Genomic DNA, 20668 nt, shown 5'->3' on the forward strand with positions numbered 1-20668 from the left:
ATGTGTATAAGTAGATAAATACACAAATGTTGGGAGTGTGTGCTCACAAATGTTTTGCTGATAGGAAACATTGCTAATTTCCTAACAGAACACTCAATTGGGCAAGTTAGAGATCAGGCTCTGAGGACAGGGACTAGGTCTAATTTATCTCTGCATCCTTAGAGCCTTGTTATTGCCCCATACACAAAGGGTCTTGATAGATAATTGTGGACAGAAAAAAATGTTGGTGGATGTTGGAGCAGAGAACTGGGACCTAGTCCAGGCTCTGTTGTTTATTTCCATACAACACTGGGCAGGGCACTTGTCCTCTTGGGGCCTTAGCTTCCCTGTCCTGTAAAATGCCAGACATTAATTAGAAAGGGGTAATCATGGCACCCCACTCCAGTAGTCTTGCCTGGAAAATCCCATGGACGGAAGAGCCTGGTGGGCTGTAGTCCATGGGGTCGCTAAGAGTCGGACACGTCTGAGTGACTTCACTTTCACTTTTCACTTTCATACGTTGGAGAAGGAAATGGCAACCCACTCCAGTGTTCTTGCCTGGAGAATCCCAGGGATGGGGGAGGCTGGTGGGCTGCCGTCTATGGGGTCGCACGACTGGAGCGACTTAGCAGCAGCAGCAGCAAGGGGTAATCAAGGAACAATTCCAGGCTGGGTTTAGGGTGAGGGGCGCCCTCTTGTGTCCTAATGGTGTTCTCTCTTTGCAGCCTCCCCTCCATTCCTCCTCTTCAGGGAGGTGATCCTGAGGAGGATGTCCTTACCTGACCCTTGCAAAGCCACCTTTCCAGCTTCAGAGCCTCACACTCTGAGTGTCAAATGTCTTCAGCTCTCCTAGCCCCTCACATGGCTTCAATGTCTCGCTCCTCACTCAACTTTTCTTATGCAGTGTAGGGCCGAGAAGAAACCTTTGGAGTCAAACGCCCTGAAGTTCAAATCCTAGCTCATATTAGCTATGTGATCTTGAGCAGATCCCATCATCTGTCTAAGCCCTCATTTCCTCCTTTTAAATTGGAGTAAAACCCACCTCTCAGGGTTGTGGTGAGGTTTCAACAAGGAGTGCTTGTAGGTTGCTGTTAGATTCACTGAGGAAAATCCCATGAATTATTACTATAAATGAGCTGGAACAAATTTTACAGAGGAGAAGAGCTTTGAACTGGGTGCTTAAAATTAAAATATAGATTTTTCCCATAATCTTAAGAACAGCTAACATGTGTTGAGCACGCACCATATGCCAGGTACTGTCGATTTCCCCGAAGTCTCATAACTATCAGTAAAAATAATAATGGCTAATTATTATCAGGGCTTCCCAGGTGGCACTGATGTCGGTGAGGCAGCAGAGAACAGGGGCATGAAGCGAGATCTTAATTCCCTGCCCAGGAATTGAACCTGGGTATCCTGGATGAAAACTAGGAATCCTACCCTAGCAAGGGCTAGAGGCTAGAAGCTAATTTTGCCTGGATTTTTGCCCCCAGTGAAAAGTGCGTTTATCACAGAGGCAGAAACTGTAAACGCAGGTACAAAGTTTAGTATCAGAGACATAGCAGAACAAGTGGGAAAGCACATAGAGAAACAATTTGTTTAGTTGAGATAGAAACAAGGCAGAGATGCACACCCAGAGAGTAAGCGTGTGGGCATTCCCCCTAGTGAGGAGAGCCTTAAAGAGGTGGGTAAGTCATTTATATAAGGCAGTTCTTCCGGGTCTTGTCCTCCTTCAGGCCAGTTATCTGGTTTCTTTTTCTATAGCTGATGCACCCATCAGCCAAGATGGATCTCAAAGTGAAGGCTTCTGTTCTGTTTCTGCTGTTACTTCCATTTCCAAGAGCAAATGGGGGGCTGCTTGTAAATTTCTCAACTGGAGCCCACCTATCTCTTACCTCTGGAAATCCAAAGAGGAGGCTGGCTAATGGTAAATGTCCAACCTGGAGACTGTCTATCTCCTACCTCAGCACTAGCAGTAAAGAACTCGCCTGCCAATGCAGGAGATGTAAGAGATTCAGTCCCTGGTTCAGGAAGATCCCCTGGAAGAGGGCATGGCAACCCACTCCAGTGTTCTTGCCTGGAGAATTCCATGGACAGAGGAGCCTGGGGGGCTACAGTCCATGAGGTCGCAAAGAGTCAGGCTCGACTGAAGTCACTTAGCACATGTGCAGTTATTATTAATCTACTTTGCCAGATGTGACAGGTAGAGACATTATTGTAATTCCAGTTTCATAGGTAAGAAAACTGAGGCATAAAGAGGTTAAGTACTTTGCCCCAGGTTTCACAACTAGTGAAACCAACTACATTCTGCATATGAAAGTAAGAAATGTCAGACACAAAAAGTTTGACTTCAGAGACCTTGCTTTCCCTGCATTATTTCATCTATCTTCACAATACCCTGCAATGTAGGTTCTATCACCTGCATTTTCCCTACCAAAAAACTGAAGCCAAAAGAGACATAGTCATTCGTTCAAGGCCACATAGCTGTGAAGTCACTGGGCCGGGGTTTGGATCCATGTCTGACTACAAAACCCACATTCTCAAACCCATGTTAGATTGCTCTTACTCCAAAGTATTCATAAGGGAGCAAAGCAATTGGATTTATATTAAAATTATTCTGGTGATTATTACTCTAATAACAATTAACACTCTTCCAGCACGCAGGAAGTGCCAAGCTCCCTACTATTTACATGATAATAGCTAATATTCCGTGTGTATTATTAAGACCCCGCTTCTGAGTTAGTCTTTTTACATGTATTATCCCAGTAAGTCTCACAAAAACCCAGCGACACGGATGCTGCCATCTTCACTTCACAGGTGAAGAAAGCGAGATTCACAATTGATCCAAAGATACGCAGCTTAACTGAGAACTGGAAATAGAACCTACCATTGTCCAACTCTCTCCCGCCCTCCAGGTGGGTCACCTCTAGTCACCCTCTCTCCTTATTATTATTATTATTTTTCTCCTTATTGTTTATTGTTTCTGCTTTGATATACCCCCAGCCTCCGGCTCTTGCTCTGAGCTTCAATAGACTCCGCCCCTTCGGCTTGAATGCCCGCCCCCTGGGCGGTGCCGTTATTCCAGAGCCTGTAGAAAGGACCGGGATCACAACAGGCCCCGCCCCCATGCGTAATAATCTCTTCCGCTGGTGCATCTATTGGCTGACGACACCTGCAAGACCGCGAGAGGAGGGGGCGGGGCCACACTCTGGCGCTCGCGCGGTTCCTTCTGGGAGTTGTAGTCACAGATGCGCCATTCTCGGGGTGGCGCTGTTCGGACTCCGCGTCCCAGCATTCCCTGCGCGAGCCCTGGAGCACTTCCGCCCTGTTGTGAAGTGGGTGTCTCGGTGGGTGAGTCCGGGTGGCTGGGCGGGGGCAGCTGAGACTCAAGGCTCTGGGCTGGAGGAGACTTAGGACGTGGTGGTTATCACAGGGGGTCGGGGAAAGGTGAGACGGGAGAAAGAAGCTTTTATGTGGGGTGGGGGGTGAGGGGCGGTCAGAGGATGAAGCGTCCGGAGATGGAAAGGGTCATAGAGGGGTCGGGGATAAGGAGGGAGGTAGAAGGCCCTGGCAGGGAGGAGATTCTTAGAAAGCTCTGTAGGTGACGAGTCGGGAGAGGTTCTGAAGGTGGAAGGATCTAGAGACCTCATAGAGAAGAAGAGAGGGTTCTGGGGCCCTGGCAAGAAGTGAGGGAAAAGGGCCTGAGCTTGAAGCCTGACCTTAAAGATAGTGTTCGAGCCTCTACCTGTTCATCTAAACATTTGATACCCCCATACACTTTCTCTGATGGTCATGACCTCTGGAACCCAGAGGGTGGGGATGGCTCTTGTGCTCTGCGCTCAACCTGCACCGCTTTCCCTCTGCCTGATGGAAGTGAATGTACCAGCATCCTCTTTACCCAGGTGCCCTCTGATTCCCCTTGCGTTCTTCCACATCCAGGGATCTTCAGATCTTTTAATTTCCTGAATGTATCTTGAGTATTTCCTTGTCAGGGATTTTGTTGAAACCTACACTTTGTCACCGTCACAGGTTGGACAGACATGTTGTAGCTGCTGTGATCTGTTGAACCCACAAATCAGATTAGGCTTTCTACTTAAAAACCTTCATTAACTCCCGTCACCTATGGAATTAAGTCCAGATAATTTAGCCTGACGTTCAAGACCCTTCATGAACTCCCTTTCCATCCTAGTCTTCGTGCTGGCGTGGTTATCACCATATCTTGGGGAGGCTGTTTGATCTTCCACGGTTATACATGCTGCTCTCTCTGCTCAGAATACACATTCCCCCCAGTCTCTGCTCAGAGACTCAGTCTTTTTTTTTTTTTCCTAGAACCAAATCAAATGGTACTTTCTTCATTTAAGTCACCCCCTCACGCCAGCTCCCGCAGACCTCTTTTATTGCATTTACCGCATTTGGTAATAATTATCTGTGAGTTTTCTGTTGCTGTTGTTGCTTCCACTATACTGTGAGTATCTTCAGGACAGGAACAGTTTCTGCATCACCTCCATTTCCCCATTGTCCAGCCCAGAGTAGTAAGTACTTAATGTAAATCAAGCAAATCAGTAAATGCTTGATGAGTATGTGAATAAAGATTGTCCAGGGTGAGCACTGCTGTACCAGGCTTGAAGACTGCTGCTTCTAGTGAATTCCCAGGGGCTGTGCGCTTCAGTCTTCTGTCAGGGTTGTCTTTGCTGGCAGCTGATTCAGTGCCTGTGGGACTTTAAACCAGAGGCGGCAAATGCAAAGAATATGTGTTCCTTCTCCACCTCCTGTATCTGGCTGTCACAACTCATTGGTCACAGGACATGTTCACATGGGGTGCAGAGTCCTTAGCACAGTTGACTGTAGTTGGTGCTTTAAATGAAACCTGTTCGCTGTCCCTGGTTTAAGTCCTTACGTGTAAGCTCGGGCTGCTCTAAGCAGTAGCCTGGACAATCAGCCAAGTGAGCTTGATAGACTTCGGGAACTCCCAGTTTCTTTCTCTTTGGAGGTCACAGACTAGTCTTGACCTTTCCCAGGAGACTGGGGCACATCTTCTCTTGCAGCCCGCAATTCACTGGGATGACGCCACTCCCCATGTCTGCGTGCACACTCAGGGAGCTGGGATGCCTCCCTGCTCCCCTGGGTTTATAAAGGGAGCCTGGCTCTGATGACACATCCTTCATTGCTGAGGGACTCTGTACCCTTTCTAAATCTTCCTGGCTATTGGAAGAGATCATTTAGCTGAAAGGTGGCAGGGTAACAGCCCATGCTGAATGAAGCATACCATCGCGCTCTAGTTAATCCTCATAGTGTTTGAAACAGTTTTGAGTTGGTTGCCAGCATTTAGGAATCCAGAGTTCTGGCTCCTCTGAGAAAAGCTGGAAGGCCTGTGAACATGGGGCCAGTTGTGTTCTGGTGCTCTGTAGCTGGCCGCAGCCCCTGCTCCATCCGTGTACTCATTTGCATTGCCTGACCCCGTGCCATGTACATTTGCAGCCACTGGTTCTAGTCTTCCTGTCCTTTGCTATGCACCCTCTTACTAGGTGGGGAGCCTGGGGCACCTGATGAGTCTGGTTACTGTAGTCTGGCTAGGTGGCTGCCAAGGCCATGTGACCTACCCACATCACGCAGCTGGTAAAAGGCAGGAGTGGAGCTGGTACCCCGGCCTGCTCACTCCTGTCTTCATGCTCTCTCCACTCTCCATACCATCTTCTCAGGGGTCTGGATAACTGGCTAAGCTGTGCAATGGTTAGGAGAAGTGACTGGAGAAAATGAACGTGGGCTCAGATCTCAACTCTGCCACTTGCTGGTTGTGGAACCTCACACAAATCTTCACAGAAGTTCAGTTCCTTATATGTAAATTGGGGATGTAGTGAAATCATACGTTACAAGGATAATTATATAGTAAAGTCAGCACAGAAGGTGAAAATCATATTTAGCCAAAAATCACAGTCAACTTGAAAATCCTTTTTGGCAGGGAGCCATTTCGTAGCCAACATGCTGTCTCTCAGTAAGCTAATATCACAGCCAGGTTTTCTTGGTTGAATGTTAGATGAAAGAGTTAGCTTGTGTTTAGGGACCACACTGTATGAAAGACACTCTGCTCACTGTCAGTGGAGAGGGAGGCTTGGGGCAGCTCAACCACCCTGGGGACCAGCAGTGTCATGAGGATCATCACCACGTGCTCTGGAATAGACACATAGTGAATGGAACTGGTTGCGTGATTTAAATTATGTCCTTTCATTCTCTTTCTGGTATTTGTAAGTGTGTAACTTACAGATCGGTATAAGGCAACTCAACATTAATGACCCTTCAGCTGCTTGCCTGGAAGATTCAGTGAGATCTTGAATGTAGAACACTTTGCACCAAGCCTGGCACCCCAAGGGCACTCATAAAATGGATGCTCTTTGAGATCGCTGACCCCTGTGAGCCCCCGATATTTCTGGTAGTCTCAGGACTGAGGAGGGCCCGTGTCCATTTTCCCTCTGTTCACTCTGCAGGAAGGCTGCTTTCCTGACTGGATTGACCTCCCTCTGTGGCTAGGCTGCTCTTCATATCTAAGTTGCTGCTGCTGCTGCTGCTAAGTCACTTGAGTTGTGTCCGACTCTGTGTGACCCCATAGACGGCCTCCCACCAGGCTCCCCCATCCCTGGGATTCCCCAGGCAAGAACACTGGAGTGGGTTGCCATTTCCTTCTCCAATGCATGAAAGTGAAAAGTGAAAGTGAAGTCGCTCAGCCGTGTCCGACTCTTAGCGACCCCATGGACTGCAGCCTACCAGGCTCCTCTGTCCATGTGATTTTCCAGGCAAGAGTACTGGAGTGGGGTGCCACTGCCTTCTCCATGTCATATCTAAGAGAGTAGCAGATAAGAGAGTAGAAGAAAAATCTTTCAGATTTTGTTCAAAACTAACCTTTGCAACTTTCAAATCTTCCCAGAAGAAAAATAGGTATTATCAGACTCTGGGTCTGGTGGGACTACTAAGTGCCTGTTTTTGTTAATGTTTGCTCTGTGCAGGAGCGTATGCTTTGTTTGCTTATCAACTCTCTCTCTCAGTAGATAGTAACTTTGATGAAGGTGGAGACTGTCATAGTCACAGTTGGTGACTCAATATAGTGCGGGGTTTGTAGTGGGACTCTACATACGACTTAGTGAGTTAGGCTTCATGTGAGACAGTGATGCAAATACGTTTGGACTAGTGCATGTTTAAGGCTGTGGTTTAAAAAGAAATTTAGTGACTTCCGTGGCGGTCTGGTGGTTGGGACTTCGTCTTCCAATGCAGGGATTGCGAGTTCAGTCCCTGGTCAGGGAGCTGAGATCCCACATGCCTCACAACCAAAAAAACAAACAAACAAACAAAAAAAAACACCCAAAAAACAAAAACATAAAACAGGAACAATATAGTAACAAATTCAATAAAAGACTATAAAAATGGACCATATTAAAAAAAATAAGAGAAATTTCATGAAAGGTTAATCCTTTAGCTTGATATAAATTATGTACCTTCCATGGCCCATTAGGTTTTTGGTGTACTTGATTTACCATTTTCATAAAAGGCAAAGCTTCCAGTGGTCCTATTTTTCAGACGCTAGGTTGGGCACTGTGGATACAGAAATGGGTAAGGTGCAGTAGTGGCCCTAGAAATACAGTCAGATGGGACTGTCAGACGTAAGAACAGGTAACTACAGTAGTGCCAGGTAACACCTGTGTTAGAAGTGCTTGTCAAGTGCTTTGGGAACCCAGGATGAGGGGAGTTGAGTATTGGAGAGCAGGGAAGGGGGCTGGGCATGACAAGAATGTGTCAAGAAACTCTTTTAACAGATGAGGGGACTTTGAGCTTGTAGCTGAAGGGCAAGCAGGAGGCTGCCAGGTGGCCATGAGTCCTCTTCCTAGCCACTCACTGTCTGTGTGGAAGGGCTGAGAGCGCCAAGTAGACCCAGCTTGGTAATGAATGGATGTGGAGGGTCTTGGAAAAAGATGATAACCATGTTTCTGGCATGGGTACCTTATTGAAAGATGGTGCCTTTGCTCGATAGAGAGTTCCAGAAGGGAACAGGTTTGCAGGGGAAAATGATGAATTTAGTTTTTGACTAAATTTGAGTTGGAGGTGCTTATGAGAGTCAGATGGGAATGCCTTGTAGGTGGTTGGACTTTGGGGTCTGGAGACAGGTCCTGGCTGGAGTTTTGGGAGTCATCAGTTTAGAGGTGGTGAGAAATGGCAAATGCGTGGGATGACCAAGGGGGAGTGTAGAGTGAGGGACTTTGCAAAGAGAGCACCGAGAGAGGAAAGCTTATAGCCCAGGAAGAAAGACCTTAAGGGGGGGGGTGACATTTGGAACCTAGCTGGAGGTGAGGCTGGACTTGGGACACGTGTGGTGGGAGGAGGGCTGGGCGGGGACCAAGCATGCCAGCCTGGATGCCCAGCTAAGACATTTAGGGTGTCCCAGAGGATTTTGTACTGTGTGGTCTTCCTCTGAGGTTGCTGGCTGCTGGTTTTGGGGGCAGACTGTGGGCTAACTTCCTGCTTTGGGAGAGGGCATCTCTTAGTAGCCCCGCCCCATGCAAAGCAGTGGAAGGTTTTGTGGAAGCGGGGAGTGGGGAAGCTGAGGCTCCTAATGCCCTTGTTCATACTGTCCCTCGTCTTTGTGCCTTCAGAGCAGGGGGAGCCTTTCCTCTCCCGAGGGCCCCTCGAGGACACACTACAGATGCAGGAAGACGCTGGACATGGAGAGCCCAGCTGAGGGGAGACGTCCAGGAGAGACCATGGCCGTAGCCTTAGAAGCCCGGGCCTCCCCGCAACAGGAGCCTGAAGAACTTGTGATTGTGAAGCTGGAGGAGGACTCCTGGATGCCAGCCTCGCAGCCCAAGAAGGACCACGATCCCGTCCCCGGCCCAGAGGCTTCCCGCCAGCGCTTCAGGCAGTTCCAGTACAGGGAGGCGGCAGGGCCCCACGAGGCCTTCAGCCAGCTCTGGGCGCTCTGTTGTCATTGGCTGAGGCCGGAGATCCACCTCAAAGAGCAGATCCTGGAGCTGCTGGTGCTGGAGCAGTTCCTGACCATCTTGCCCCGGGAGGTCCAGGCCTGGGTCCAGGCCCGCCACCCCGAGAGCGGCGAGGAGGCGGTGGCCCTCGTGGAGGATTGGCACCGAGAGGCCCAGGCCATGGGGCAGCGGGTGAGTCAAAGAGCCTGCTCTCCCAGGAGCAGGCCTGGGAGGCAGTGGGGCTGCTACCAGGTGGATAATGGCCAAAACCACAGTAAAATGTTACCAGTCATCTGATGTGTACTGAACACTGCTATATCCTGGGCACTGTTCTGAGTGCTTTCCATGTATCTGCTTATTTCATCCTTCAGCAGTTAAAAGATGCCAGTACTGTTTATCCTAGTTTTACCCATGAGGAAAATGAAGAAAGGTCATTGGATCAAGGTCACTGGCCTCTAGAGAGGCAGGATTTGAATTCAGGCAGTCTGATTCCATACTCAGCATCTGTAACCATTGCTCTAAGCTGCCTCCCAGCACCATAGTCACAGTACATTAATTTGTATTGTGTTTTACACTTAGAATTGTTTTATACTTAGAATCCTTTTTAAGTATGTGATCTCTTTAGTTTACAGCAGGAATGTAGGTAGACAGAAATAGCATCATTGTCCTTATCTCATGGATTAAACAAGGCCTCCGAAGTCAAGGCTCACAAGGCTCAGTCAGTATGAACCAGAGCCTGAACCCAGGTCCTGAGGTTCCAAGTTGATTGTTTTTCCTACTATATAGCAGATGCCGTACCTCCAAACCACAGGCATTGAAATACCTCTGAGTCATGAGGCTCAAATGAAATATTAACTGACACTTATTGAGCATTCACTGGGCCTCAGACACTCTTCTAAGCGTCCTGTGTGTATTCCTTATCTAATCAACCCAGCTACCCAGTAAGGTGCCCCATAAGGTAGGTACTGCTGACATGGCCAGTTTCAAATAGTTCAACAGACTCAGGTAAGTAACCTGTCCAGATTTATAGAAAGGGTAGAGCTGAGATAAGGGATGTGAAAGTATTGTGGATTTAACATTCACAGTTTCAACAATTTACAAGAGACTCTGAAAGCCCATGAAAATAATTGATGATTTTACTACGACACAAATTTTGAATCCTGCTTCGAAGCTGCTGCTTGTAGCACAAGTGCTTCAGGCCACTGTGGCCTGAGCCAGCCAACCCAAACCTTCATCTCCAAGTAACCTTGCTGCGCCAGTTTTGTTTTTGTGCATCTTTCTGTTTTACAGCTAGGTTCATTCGTGTCGTGTGTTGGATTCCACACATAAGTGATACTGGGTGGTATATGTTTTCCCTTTCTGGCTTAGCTTCACTTAGTGTGATAATATCCGGGTGCGTCCATGTTGCTGCAGATGGCATTCTTTTGTTCTTTTTTTTAGGACCGAGTAGGATTCCATTGCATCTATGACCCATATTTGATGAATTCTTAATTCACCCTTACCCCAGTCAATATTCTCCTGATTTTTTGCCTCCCCATAGGCACTTGAGTCTGCTGCTTTCTAAAATTATTGTTGGGTAATGGCACCCCACTCCAGTACTTTTGCCTGGAAAATCCCATGGACGGAGGAGCCTGGTGGGCTGCAGTCCATGGGGTCGCTAAGAGTTGGACACGACTGAGCGACTTCTCTTTCACTTTTCACTTTCATGCATTGGAGAAGGAAATGGCAACCCACTCCAGTGTTCTTGCCTGGAGAATCCCAGGGACGGAGGAGCCTTGTGGGCTGCTGTGTATGGGGTCGCGCAGAGCCAGACACAACTGAAGTGACGCAGCAGCAGCAGCAGTCCCTAGTACTTCTGTGGATTATAAGATTGTAACTATAACAAAGTTATTTTTATCTTGAACACAAAGTTACTATTTTCTTAAAACATTGACAAGCAGGTGTTTTCTGTCTAAAAATGTCACAAAACATTGGTGGGTCTCCTCATTGGGAATGGCTTTTGATGATCACAACCCATCCCAATATATTTGCTCAGAGATAAAATTCCTCTCTGTGAGAGTGTATTTGAGTTTTCAGATTGGCCAAAAGGTTTTTTGGAGTGAGTTTTTGGCAAACTCATTAATAAAGTTTGATAAAGGTGAATATTATCTTGGATAAAAAAAAAATAAGGGTCAAGGCATTGTATAATAATAGTTGCTATCTTTAATGTCAAAATGGGGAAAAAATAAAGAAACTCTGAAAGGCTGCAGAAAAACAGTGGTTACCTGTGGTGAGGAGTTGGGGAAGATACCGGACCGGTGGAATGGAAACAGGTGCAGTTTGGGGTATTTTCACTAATTATATCTCTGTGTGTTTTCTGTTTTTGAACCATGTGAGTGTTGAAAGTACCTATGGAAAAAGTTGAGCAGACAGTCCCACTTTGGCAGTATAAATGCTCGATTGTTTACTGAAGTCAGTCTGATGACTTTGTCATACTTTAAGCCATCCTTTTTTTTTTTTTTTTAAGAGCCTGTTAACGTCTGAACCACAGTTGTAACTGTAAAGAACATGCCCTACCCTACCAGTTATTGAACTTATGATTGGGAATTTTGGCCATCTCTGTGTAGGAACTGGAGCTGCGTGCAGAAGATACAAGGTCCTTAAAGACAACGAAGGAATCTCAGGGCTGCGGGCCCGAGGGACAGTCCCAGAAGCAGTGGGTGAAGAACTCGTGTCCTGACCTTCCCAAGTATCTAGACACCAAGATGGTGCCACAGCCTTTGAAGGAGAGTGGTGAGTACCAAGAGTCAGGGAATATCAGAGAAGAGGGCTTAGGGGTGGGGGTAAGGTAGAATGCCTCAGGAGGGATGTGCAGAATTCAGTGCAAGGGATAGAATCGTGTCCAATGGACACCCTGTGAAGTAAGAAGATGAAACTCCCACTGGTGTTAGCAGGCCTCACTGTCACTGAGTCCTGTAGCAGGCTCAGGCTGGGCCTGAGGCAGTTTGGTGAGCGTAGGAGTTCAGGGCTGACATCTCTCCTGGGGCAGCTTAGCAGCCAGAAACTCAAAAGGAAAGTGAAAGCAGGAATCCACATTAGCTACAGTGGAAGTCTCAGTGTGATCCAAGCAGGGCTTTAGGAAAGCCAGACCTGACAGCGAGGTGATTTTTTTGGGAACCAGAACTTGGGTTTCAGAGATGCTTTCTCCTTCTCAGCTGTCCTCACTCCCCGAGTCCCTGCTCTCCCAAAGACGGGGAGCATCGGAGATTGGGAGGTGACTGCAGAGTCTCAGGTAAGCTACCTTTTGCTCCTCCTTTCCCGTCATGATTCTCCTGTGCCCTGACCCCAGCTCCTCTCCTTTCTTTGTGGGCTGCCGTCGGGTGCAGGGTGCTAGTCCTCTGCCCCTCCTGCCCTGTGTATTGGGCCTCTTCTCTTGGGTTGAGCTGAGGTTGCTGACTGGCCTCACACAGGCTATTGCTGTGTCCATTATCCTTCCTGGGGCCTGGCGGGATTCCCAGGCTGTTTTCAAAGGTCGGTGACATTTGAGGTCCTCTGTTGTATGTTCCACAGGAAGCCTTGGGCCCCGACAGACACGCCGAGAAGGAATTCTGCATGGACCCCCCAGGAGACAACTGTGGGAACGGCTTGTCCCTGGGTAAGGAAATTGTGCTCTCTGGATAAGATATGGTTGGGTTTGGGTAGTCAGTTCCCAAGGCGCGTTTCCTCACTCCCTAAGGCTCTTAGCTCTGAGAAGTCTCTGGAATTTCAGACCCAGCGAAAAGACATGCTCTTTGTGGCCAGCATGGTGGCTGCAGGGAAAGGGTGTGGGGAGTGGATTTCTGGGCCGGCAGGCTGGCTGCCAAGAGCCTGCCTGCTCAGGGCTCATTATCCTCATATCCTCAGTACTCACCCTCATCCTGGGGCTGCGCCCAGCCTGCCGGCCCAGAAGAAACCCGACTGGGATGACCCAGAGAGATGGGATTGGGAGGGAGGTGGGAGGAAGGTTCAGGATGGGGAACACATGTATGCCCGTGGTGGATTAATGCTTTTTATTTTTTTAAGATAAAAAATTAAAAAGAAAAGAAGAAACCCAGTCTTTTCAGCATCAAACAGGGTCCATCTCTCATAGCAGAGTCAAGTGAACTAAGCCCAGGAGATTGATGCGTTTAAATCACAATGCCAAAGAAATACCATAGGGCTCAAAATCCTTGCAGCCCCTATGACCAGCACAGACCCTTTCTAATCCTTGCAGCCCCTATGACCAGCGCAGACCCTTTCTCTGTAGGCACGTCTTCACGGGAAGTCAAGCCATAATGAACATTTCCCGGTAGAGTGTAAGATCAGTGAGAGGGGAGTGAGACACGAGAGCGGAATCAGGTAGAGAGTTGGTGCCAAGTCTGACTCTGGGCAGTAAAGTGAGACACTCAGAGCTGTTGGCCACTGCTGGGCAGCGTGTCCTTTTTACACATGATGAAAAGCATGCCTTTTTTTTTTTTTTACAGTGATTTCTGGGAAAAATAGTCTTCAAAGAACAACCTTTGGGAAATGCTGAACTAGATAATCCTTAAGCCTCTTTCACTCTAAACTCTTTCATCTGGTTTTCTTCAAATATTTATTTTAATTAAAGGCTTCCTATTTGTTGGGGTCAGGAGCTCTTGGGACACTTGTCCTTTAAATCTGGCTAAGTGTTTTGACATCCACGGTATTGGATGTCCAGAGGAGGGCGTGCTCCAGCCGCAGTACAGATTGGCTTGGCAACACCAACCAGCAGACCTGGGTGTTTTCTTTCTCTCTCCCTCGCCAGCCTTTGTCTTAGCTTTGTGTTAAAGCTATTTTGAGTAGGTGCAAAAGGTAGGTGCCAGTGGCATTTGAGACCTCAAGTTTCTAGCTAAGAGAAACTCAAACCAGACACACACGTGCATACACAGCCTTCCTTCCAGCCATGAAGTTTATTTTGATTCGTCTTAATTTAGAGTATGTGCCCATCTGTGGACCAGTAACAGCCCCTCTTTTGTATGATGTATTTTATCACACCAACCAAAAAGCGAATAAACAAAGCAGGCAAGTCAGTATATTTCTGGGGAGGTTACCTCTAGTGACCTCTCCGTTTCCTTTCAGTCCTTTTAAGGGAATAGCATGCAAATTTCTCATTAGTTTCTTGGAGTCAAATGATGTGTAAACGACTTTTTAGACAAAATGCTTTGCTTGACAGATCATTTCTACTTAATCATGGATCTTCTTCCTTTTGTATAGGAGTTCCGGTTTCAAAACCAACCATCATTGCCCAGCAAGAGCAGGGACCAGAGTTTTGGGGTCCAAGACTTGTAAATTCTGGAAAAAAGAACCCTGCAGATTACAGCTTGGATCCTGAGCAAACAAAACCAGCTCAGGCATTGGCCTGGAAGGACTGCAAGACCTGGGAAGAACGATGCCCGGTGCCCGTGGAGGATGTGAAAGTGTCAGGTGTGCACTGGAGCTACGAGGAGACCAAGACTTTCCTGGCGATTTTGAGTGAGTCTCCTTTTTCTGAAAAGCTCCGGACTTGTCACCAGAACCGCCAGGTGTACCGAGCCATTGCAGAACGGCTGAGGGCACGGGGCTTCCTACGGACGCTGGAGCAGTGTCGCTACAGGGTCAAAAACCTCCTGCGGAATTACCGGAAAGCCAAGAGCAGCCACCCGCCGGGGACCTGCCCCTTCTATGAGGAGTTGGAGGCCCTGGTCAGAGCTCGGACGGCCATCAGAGCCTCAGACGGCCCAGGAGAGACTGTGGCTCTCCCGCAGCTAGGGGACAGTGACATGGAGGTGGATGAGCAGCAGGAAGGGGGCTGGGAGCCGGAGGAAACGACAGACGACTGTAATGGTGACCTGGCCACCAACGAGTCCATCCAGGGGCCCGGGATCCCAGGGGGCCCAGCTCTGCTCCAGAGTCGTATTGGTAAGAACTTTGGGGCTTAGTTGGATTCAGATTCCAACCCTCCTACCAACCAAACCTCTGCTGTAGTTCAGGACACAGACTGCCAGTCTGGATCGATGCTGCTGGAGCAAGGTCAACCTCAAGCTCTGATTCTCTCTCCTGTGGTCAGTTCTCCTTGTCTGAGTTTCCTTAGAGAAGCAAACACTTAAAAACTTTTTTTTTTGGATACAGTTTTTAAAGGTTACTTTCCATTTACAGTTATTGCAAAACTGTTGGCTCTGTTACCCATGTTGTACAGCTCCTAAGAGTATGAGCCTGTCTTACAGCCAGTAGTTTGTGCCTCCTGCTTCTTACCCCTATATTGCCCCTTCCCCTCTCCACTGGGTAATTGCCAGTTTGTTCTCTATATCTGTGAGTTGGCTTTTTTGTTATGGTCACTAGTCTATTGTATTTTTTAGATTCCACATGTTAGTGATATTACACAATATTTATCTTGCTCTGTCTGACTTATTTCACCTATCATAATGTCCTCCAAGTCCATCCACGTTGCTGCAAATGGCAAAGTTTTGTTCTTTTTTATGGCTGAGTAGTATTCTATTATATATAAATCTATATATATATACACACCACATCTTCTTTATCCGTTCATCTGTTGATGAACACTTAGGTCATTTCCATGCCTTCACAATTGTAAACAGTGTTGTTATGAACATTGGGGTGCACATATCTTTGCAAATTAGTGTTTTTCGTGTTTTGGTAAACACGCCCAGCAGCGGGATTGCTGAGTCACTTGGTAGCTGTATTTTTCGTTCTTTGAGACCCCTTCATGCTGTTTTCCACAGTGGCTGCATCAGTTTATTATTCCCACTAACAATGTACAAGGAGTCTCTTTTTTTCACATCCTCACCAACGTTTGTTATTTGTAGACGTTTTGATACCAGCCATTCTGACAGGTATGAGGTGATACCTCTTATTGCTTTGATTTGTGTTTCCCTGATGATGAGCAATATTTGAGTGTCTTTTCATGTGTTGGTCATCTGCATTTCTTCTTTAGAAGAATGCCTATCCAGCTCTTCTCTTGCTCTCTTATTTATCGTCTTTGGCTGCGCCGGGGCTTCCTTGCTGTGCCTGGGCCTTCTCTGGTTGTGGCATATGGGCTCTGTTCTAGCTGCGGTGCTCGGGCTTCTCGTTGCAACGGCTCCTCTTGTCTCAGAGCACAAACTCTGGGTGCATGGGCTTTCATAGCTGCAGCACACGGGCTCAGTAGTCTTCTACTCATTTTTTAACCTGAGATATTTGCTTTTATTGATGCATGAGGTGTTCATATATGTTGGATAGTAATCCTTCATTAGTCTTCCCTGGTGGCTCAGAGGTTAAAGCGTCTGCCTGGAATGTGGGAGACCTGGGTTCGATCCCTGGCTCGGGAAGATCCCCTGGGGAAGGAAATGGCAACCCACTCCAGTACTCTTGCCTGGAGAATTCCATGGACTGAGGAGCCTGGTAGGCTACAGTGCATGGAGTTGCAAAGAGTCGGACATGACTGAGCGACTTCACTACTAATCCCTTATTGGTCATATTGTCTGCAGATATTTTCTCCCATTCAGTAGGTTGTCTTTTCATTTTGTTGATGGTTTCCTTCACTGTGCAAAAAAGAAGCAAACCCTTAAAACCTTAAGGGACCTTAAAGAACTAATTCAGTGTTTCTCAGAGGGTATTAATAGTAGTATGGGGATGATCATGTGTTAACATGAGTGAACTTTTTAATTTTATGTGCATGAACGCATCAGCCTGTGATTTCACAAGTAGTAAATTTAGGTAAAGAAGGATATTGAGTGAAGTATTTCACTGGTGTAGCAGAAATCATGACTGTGTATACTTGAACAGCATATGTTGAGAAAACACCCAGTCACTGCAAAAGTGGAAACCCAGAAGGCCAGGCTATGAAGTGTCATCTCTAAAGATACACAAGGACCAGAGCTCAGGGCTCCCGCCTCCACTCCTAGGTGGGTTTCCCTCCACCATGTCGCTTCCCTGGCCGCATCCTTTACCTGCAGAGGCACTGAAAATGGGTCACCTCCTTTTCCTTCTTCCACCAAAGAGGAAGGGGCATCCTCAGTCAGATTGTCTTACAACATTATCTGAAGGGATTCTCAGTTTGTTAAAAAGGAAATTTATAAAGCAAGTAGAGGACATGTATTGAATAGATGTGGAAATACAGAGAGTCTCCTGTATCTTGGTTATAGGCCTTTCCTTGATACAGTCAGCTGAAGCCAGGGGACTGGTCACCTGGTATAATATAGCTCCTTAAGTCCTCCCCTTCAGCCAAGACTCTTAAGTATTTATTATTTATTTATTTTTTACTTCTGGCCATGCCCCACGGCATGTGGGATCTTAGTTCCCTGACCAGGGATTGAACTTGCACCCCCTGCATTGGAAGTGTAGAGTCTTAACTACTGGACTGCCGGGGAAGTCCCAAGACACTTAAGTATTAATAGACTCTCTTAGGAGGAGGTGGGTGGGAAGCCCTGGCATAGCCTTTCGAGAAACAGGGGTGCACTGTTTGCCGGTGCCCTGGGCACCTGGGTAGTCTCCAGAGTGCCTGTGCTCTAGGTGTTCAGCAGAGCAGGTGACCCTGATCCCTGATGACCTAGGCAAATCTCATCAAGTCTCTCAATTCTGAACTCTTCACTCCTGACAGCAGGTGTGCACTGGGGCTACGAGGAGACCAAGGCCTTCCTGACCATTCTCAGTGAGTCCCCATTCTCTGAGAAGCTTCACACCTGTCACCAGAACAGCCAGGTGTACCGGGCCATTGCAGAGCGGCTGTGTGCACAGGGCTTCCTGAGGACCCTGGAGCAGTGTCGCTACAGATTCAAAAACCTCCTTCGAAGCTACCGAAAAGCCAAGAGCAGCCACCCACCTGGGACCTGCCCCTTCTATGAGGAGCTGGACTCGCTGATGAGGGCTAGGACTGCAGTTAGAGACATGGGGACCAGCAGGGAGGCAGCAGGTCTCCCTACTTCTGATCAGAGCAGTACCCAGGTTGTCAGCCAGGAGGCTTGGGACAAGATGGCAGGTGAAGATGTCATCAGACCTCCAACCCCAAGTCCTAAAACCTCAGACACTGGTAAGTTTTTGGTAATTAGATTGTCCACAAAATCTGCAAGTGCACGGAGGCTGTGGGAGCCAGACTCATTATCTTTTCTTTGAACTGAAAAAGAGAATGGAAATGAATAAGAAAAGGATTTGTGTTTTCCTGAGATTATCCAGTCTCTGGCTTAGTGTAATTTCCCAGATGAAAAAAGCAGCTGGTCTAGAGTTTTACTTGGATCCATCTGGGCAGTTATAGAGTTCCTTCAATCTCATGTGACGCAGGCCAGACTGAATATACCAGGAGCAGGAGGTGTTGCTTGTTCAGCAGTGGAATAGGGTGGTTGGCTAAGGAGACTGATAGCTGGCTGCTTGGGCTGGGCTCAGTGGTTCCCTGGGTGGAGTTAACCACATCTCAGACTTTGTTCCTAAGCTTAACAAGTCAGAAATGCAGGTGTGCACCAAAACCTGATCAGTTTCATGTTGGTCACATTTATAAGACATGAGATGTAAGACATAAGTACAAATTCAGGTTAGCCAAATTCACAAGGTGCAAGATCCAGGTGTATAAATAGACAGTAACTAATGATTGGATTTCTATCCGCTCTCCAGGTTTTGAGATGAGGTGTGAGGATGAAGACCAGATTTCAGAGCAGGACCTTTTTGAAGATTTTCCCGGAGCCTTATCAAAATGCACTGCTGGGGATGATTGCTACCCTCACGATTGGGGGGAAGACAGTGAAAATGAAAATGAAAGTAAAGGACAGTGGGGAGATCCATCCCACGAGCAGTGGGAAGAGTGTTCTTCTGAAGAGGACTTGGAAAAGCTCATCGACCACCAGGGCCTGTACCTCGCAGAGAAGCCCTACAAGTGTGATATGTGCGTGAAAACCTTCAGCCGGAATTCACAGTTAACCACCCACCAGCGGATACACACAGGTGAGAAGCCCTACAAATGCCTCGAGTGCGGGAAAAGCTTTAGTGACCGCTCCAACTTCAACACCCATCAGAGAATCCACACTGGAGAGAAGCCCTACGAATGCCTTGAATGTGGGAAAAGCTTCAGTGACCTCTCCAATCTTATCGCCCACCAGAGAATGCACACGAAAGTAAAGCCCTATAAATGTGAAGAATGTTGGGAAAGCTTTACTCAGAGCTCAGACCTTCTGAAACATCAGGGAATCCACTTGGGAGGAAATCCTGACCACTGTCGTGAGCCTGGGGAAAACTCTGGCCAGAGCCCATCTTTCAGTACTCACTGGAGGAACTCCACCGAGGGGACAAATCCTGAACAACCTCACAGTGCCAGTAAGAATGCGAATTCTCCTGGACCACAAAGCACCCATGCAGGGGAAAAACTGTATCAGTGTTCTGAATGTGGAAGAAGTTTCTCTAAAAGCTCTGCCCTTATCAGTCATCAAAGAATCCACACAGGAGAGAAACCATATGAGTGTGCTGAGTGTGGGAAAAGCTTCAGTAAGAGCTCCACGCTGGCCAACCACCAGCGGACCCACACTGGGGAGAAGCCGTACGAGTGCATGGACTGTGGGAAATGTTTCGGGGAGCGTTCCAAGCTCATCACACACCAGAGGGTGCACACGGGAGAGAAGCCCTACAAATGCCTCGAGTGTGGAAAGTTCTTCCGTGACCGTTCCAACCTCATTACCCACCAGAGGATCCACACGGGAGAAAAGCCTTACAAGTGCAGAGAGTGTGGGAAATGCTTCAACCAGAGCTCCAGTCTCATTATTCACCAGCGAATCCACACCGGGGAGAAACCCTACAAGTGTACAGAGTGTGGCAAAGATTTCAACAACAGCTCCCACTTCAGTGCCCACCGGAGAACCCATGCAGGAGGGAAGGCATCATAGGAAACACTGCCCCCCACAGCAAAAGAGAGAGAAACCTATATTGAAATCTTCCAAGATCCTAAGATGTATGCTAGAATTTTTAAGCTTGGTGTGTGCCCAGGGAGGTTATCATGATACCATCGAGGTAATTTGGATGTGAATTACAAACACTTAGGATCCAGATTTGAAGGCACTTTCTTTTAAGTATAATGTGTTTTTCTCCTGCAGAAAAAATCCCTACATAATCCTCAGGGTGTCCTTACATTCGCTGTCATGTGAGAGCTTTATCAGTCTTGGAGCAAGACTGGTAACTGAGGGGATTAGAGGTAAACTGGTGGCCCTGAGCAGTGATTCGAGACCTTCCCGTGCCTTCACACCGTCCCTGGGTACACATGCCTCATCGGTGTACATTGGCAAATTCTCACCCATGGCAGTTTTCCCCTGGGGCATAACAACCTGGGAGAATTTTGAGACCTTCCAGTGAGAGGGGACATAATTGAGAATCAGTGACCTAGAGCAGGGGGTGAGCTTATCAAAGGGTAGGAACAACTGTGACATCATTCCTAGATCATTATTACTAGTAGCAAAAAAGTAGCCAGTGTTTCCTGAGCTTTTCAGCAGGCTCTGAGCTAAGCACTTTATATACATCTTCTCATCTACTCACAGCAGCCCCAGGAGGTACTAATGTTTCTCTTATTTCCCGGAAGAGAAGAGTGACTTGCTTGGGTCACACATCTGAAAATGGCAGAGACAGGATTTGGCCACATCTGCCTCTGGGGCCTAAGGTGCTCTCACTGCTACACCGAGTCCCCTATCCCGTCGGGGCGGGTAACTCAGGTGCCAAAGCACTTTGTAGACCACGTTTTCAGTTAAAATGCCCTACACATTCAATTTTTA

General features: G+C 47.6%; 1 protein-coding gene across 6 annotated transcripts; it reads left to right on the plus strand.

Moving 5' to 3' along the window:
• The first annotated feature begins 3278 nt into the window (after nucleotides 1-3278).
• ZSCAN20 (zinc finger and SCAN domain containing 20) lies at nucleotides 3279-19954 on the plus strand. 6 transcript variants are annotated; one of them, XM_069544758.1, is made up of 8 exons: nucleotides 3279-3327; nucleotides 8613-9128; nucleotides 11543-11708; nucleotides 12131-12207; nucleotides 12486-12570; nucleotides 14169-14852; nucleotides 17530-17958; nucleotides 18534-19954. In XM_069544758.1, the coding sequence occupies exons 2-8, from the start codon at nucleotides 8682-8684 to the stop codon at nucleotides 19790-19792; spliced, it is 3147 nt and encodes a 1048-aa protein (XP_069400859.1). In that variant the 5' UTR covers nucleotides 3279-3327; nucleotides 8613-8681; the 3' UTR covers nucleotides 19793-19954. The 6 variants fall into 6 exon arrangements, with proteins under 6 accessions (XP_069400859.1, XP_069401172.1, XP_069401017.1 ...); XM_069545071.1 differs by having other exon boundaries at nucleotides 3281-3423; XM_069544916.1 differs by having other exon boundaries at nucleotides 3283-3327; nucleotides 17533-17958.
• The last annotated feature ends 714 nt before the right edge of the window (nucleotides 19955-20668 follow it).

This window comes from Ovis canadensis, chromosome 1 (genome assembly GCF_042477335.2).
Source record: "Ovis canadensis isolate MfBH-ARS-UI-01 breed Bighorn chromosome 1, ARS-UI_OviCan_v2, whole genome shotgun sequence".
Lineage (NCBI taxonomy): Eukaryota > Metazoa > Chordata > Mammalia > Artiodactyla > Bovidae > Ovis > Ovis canadensis.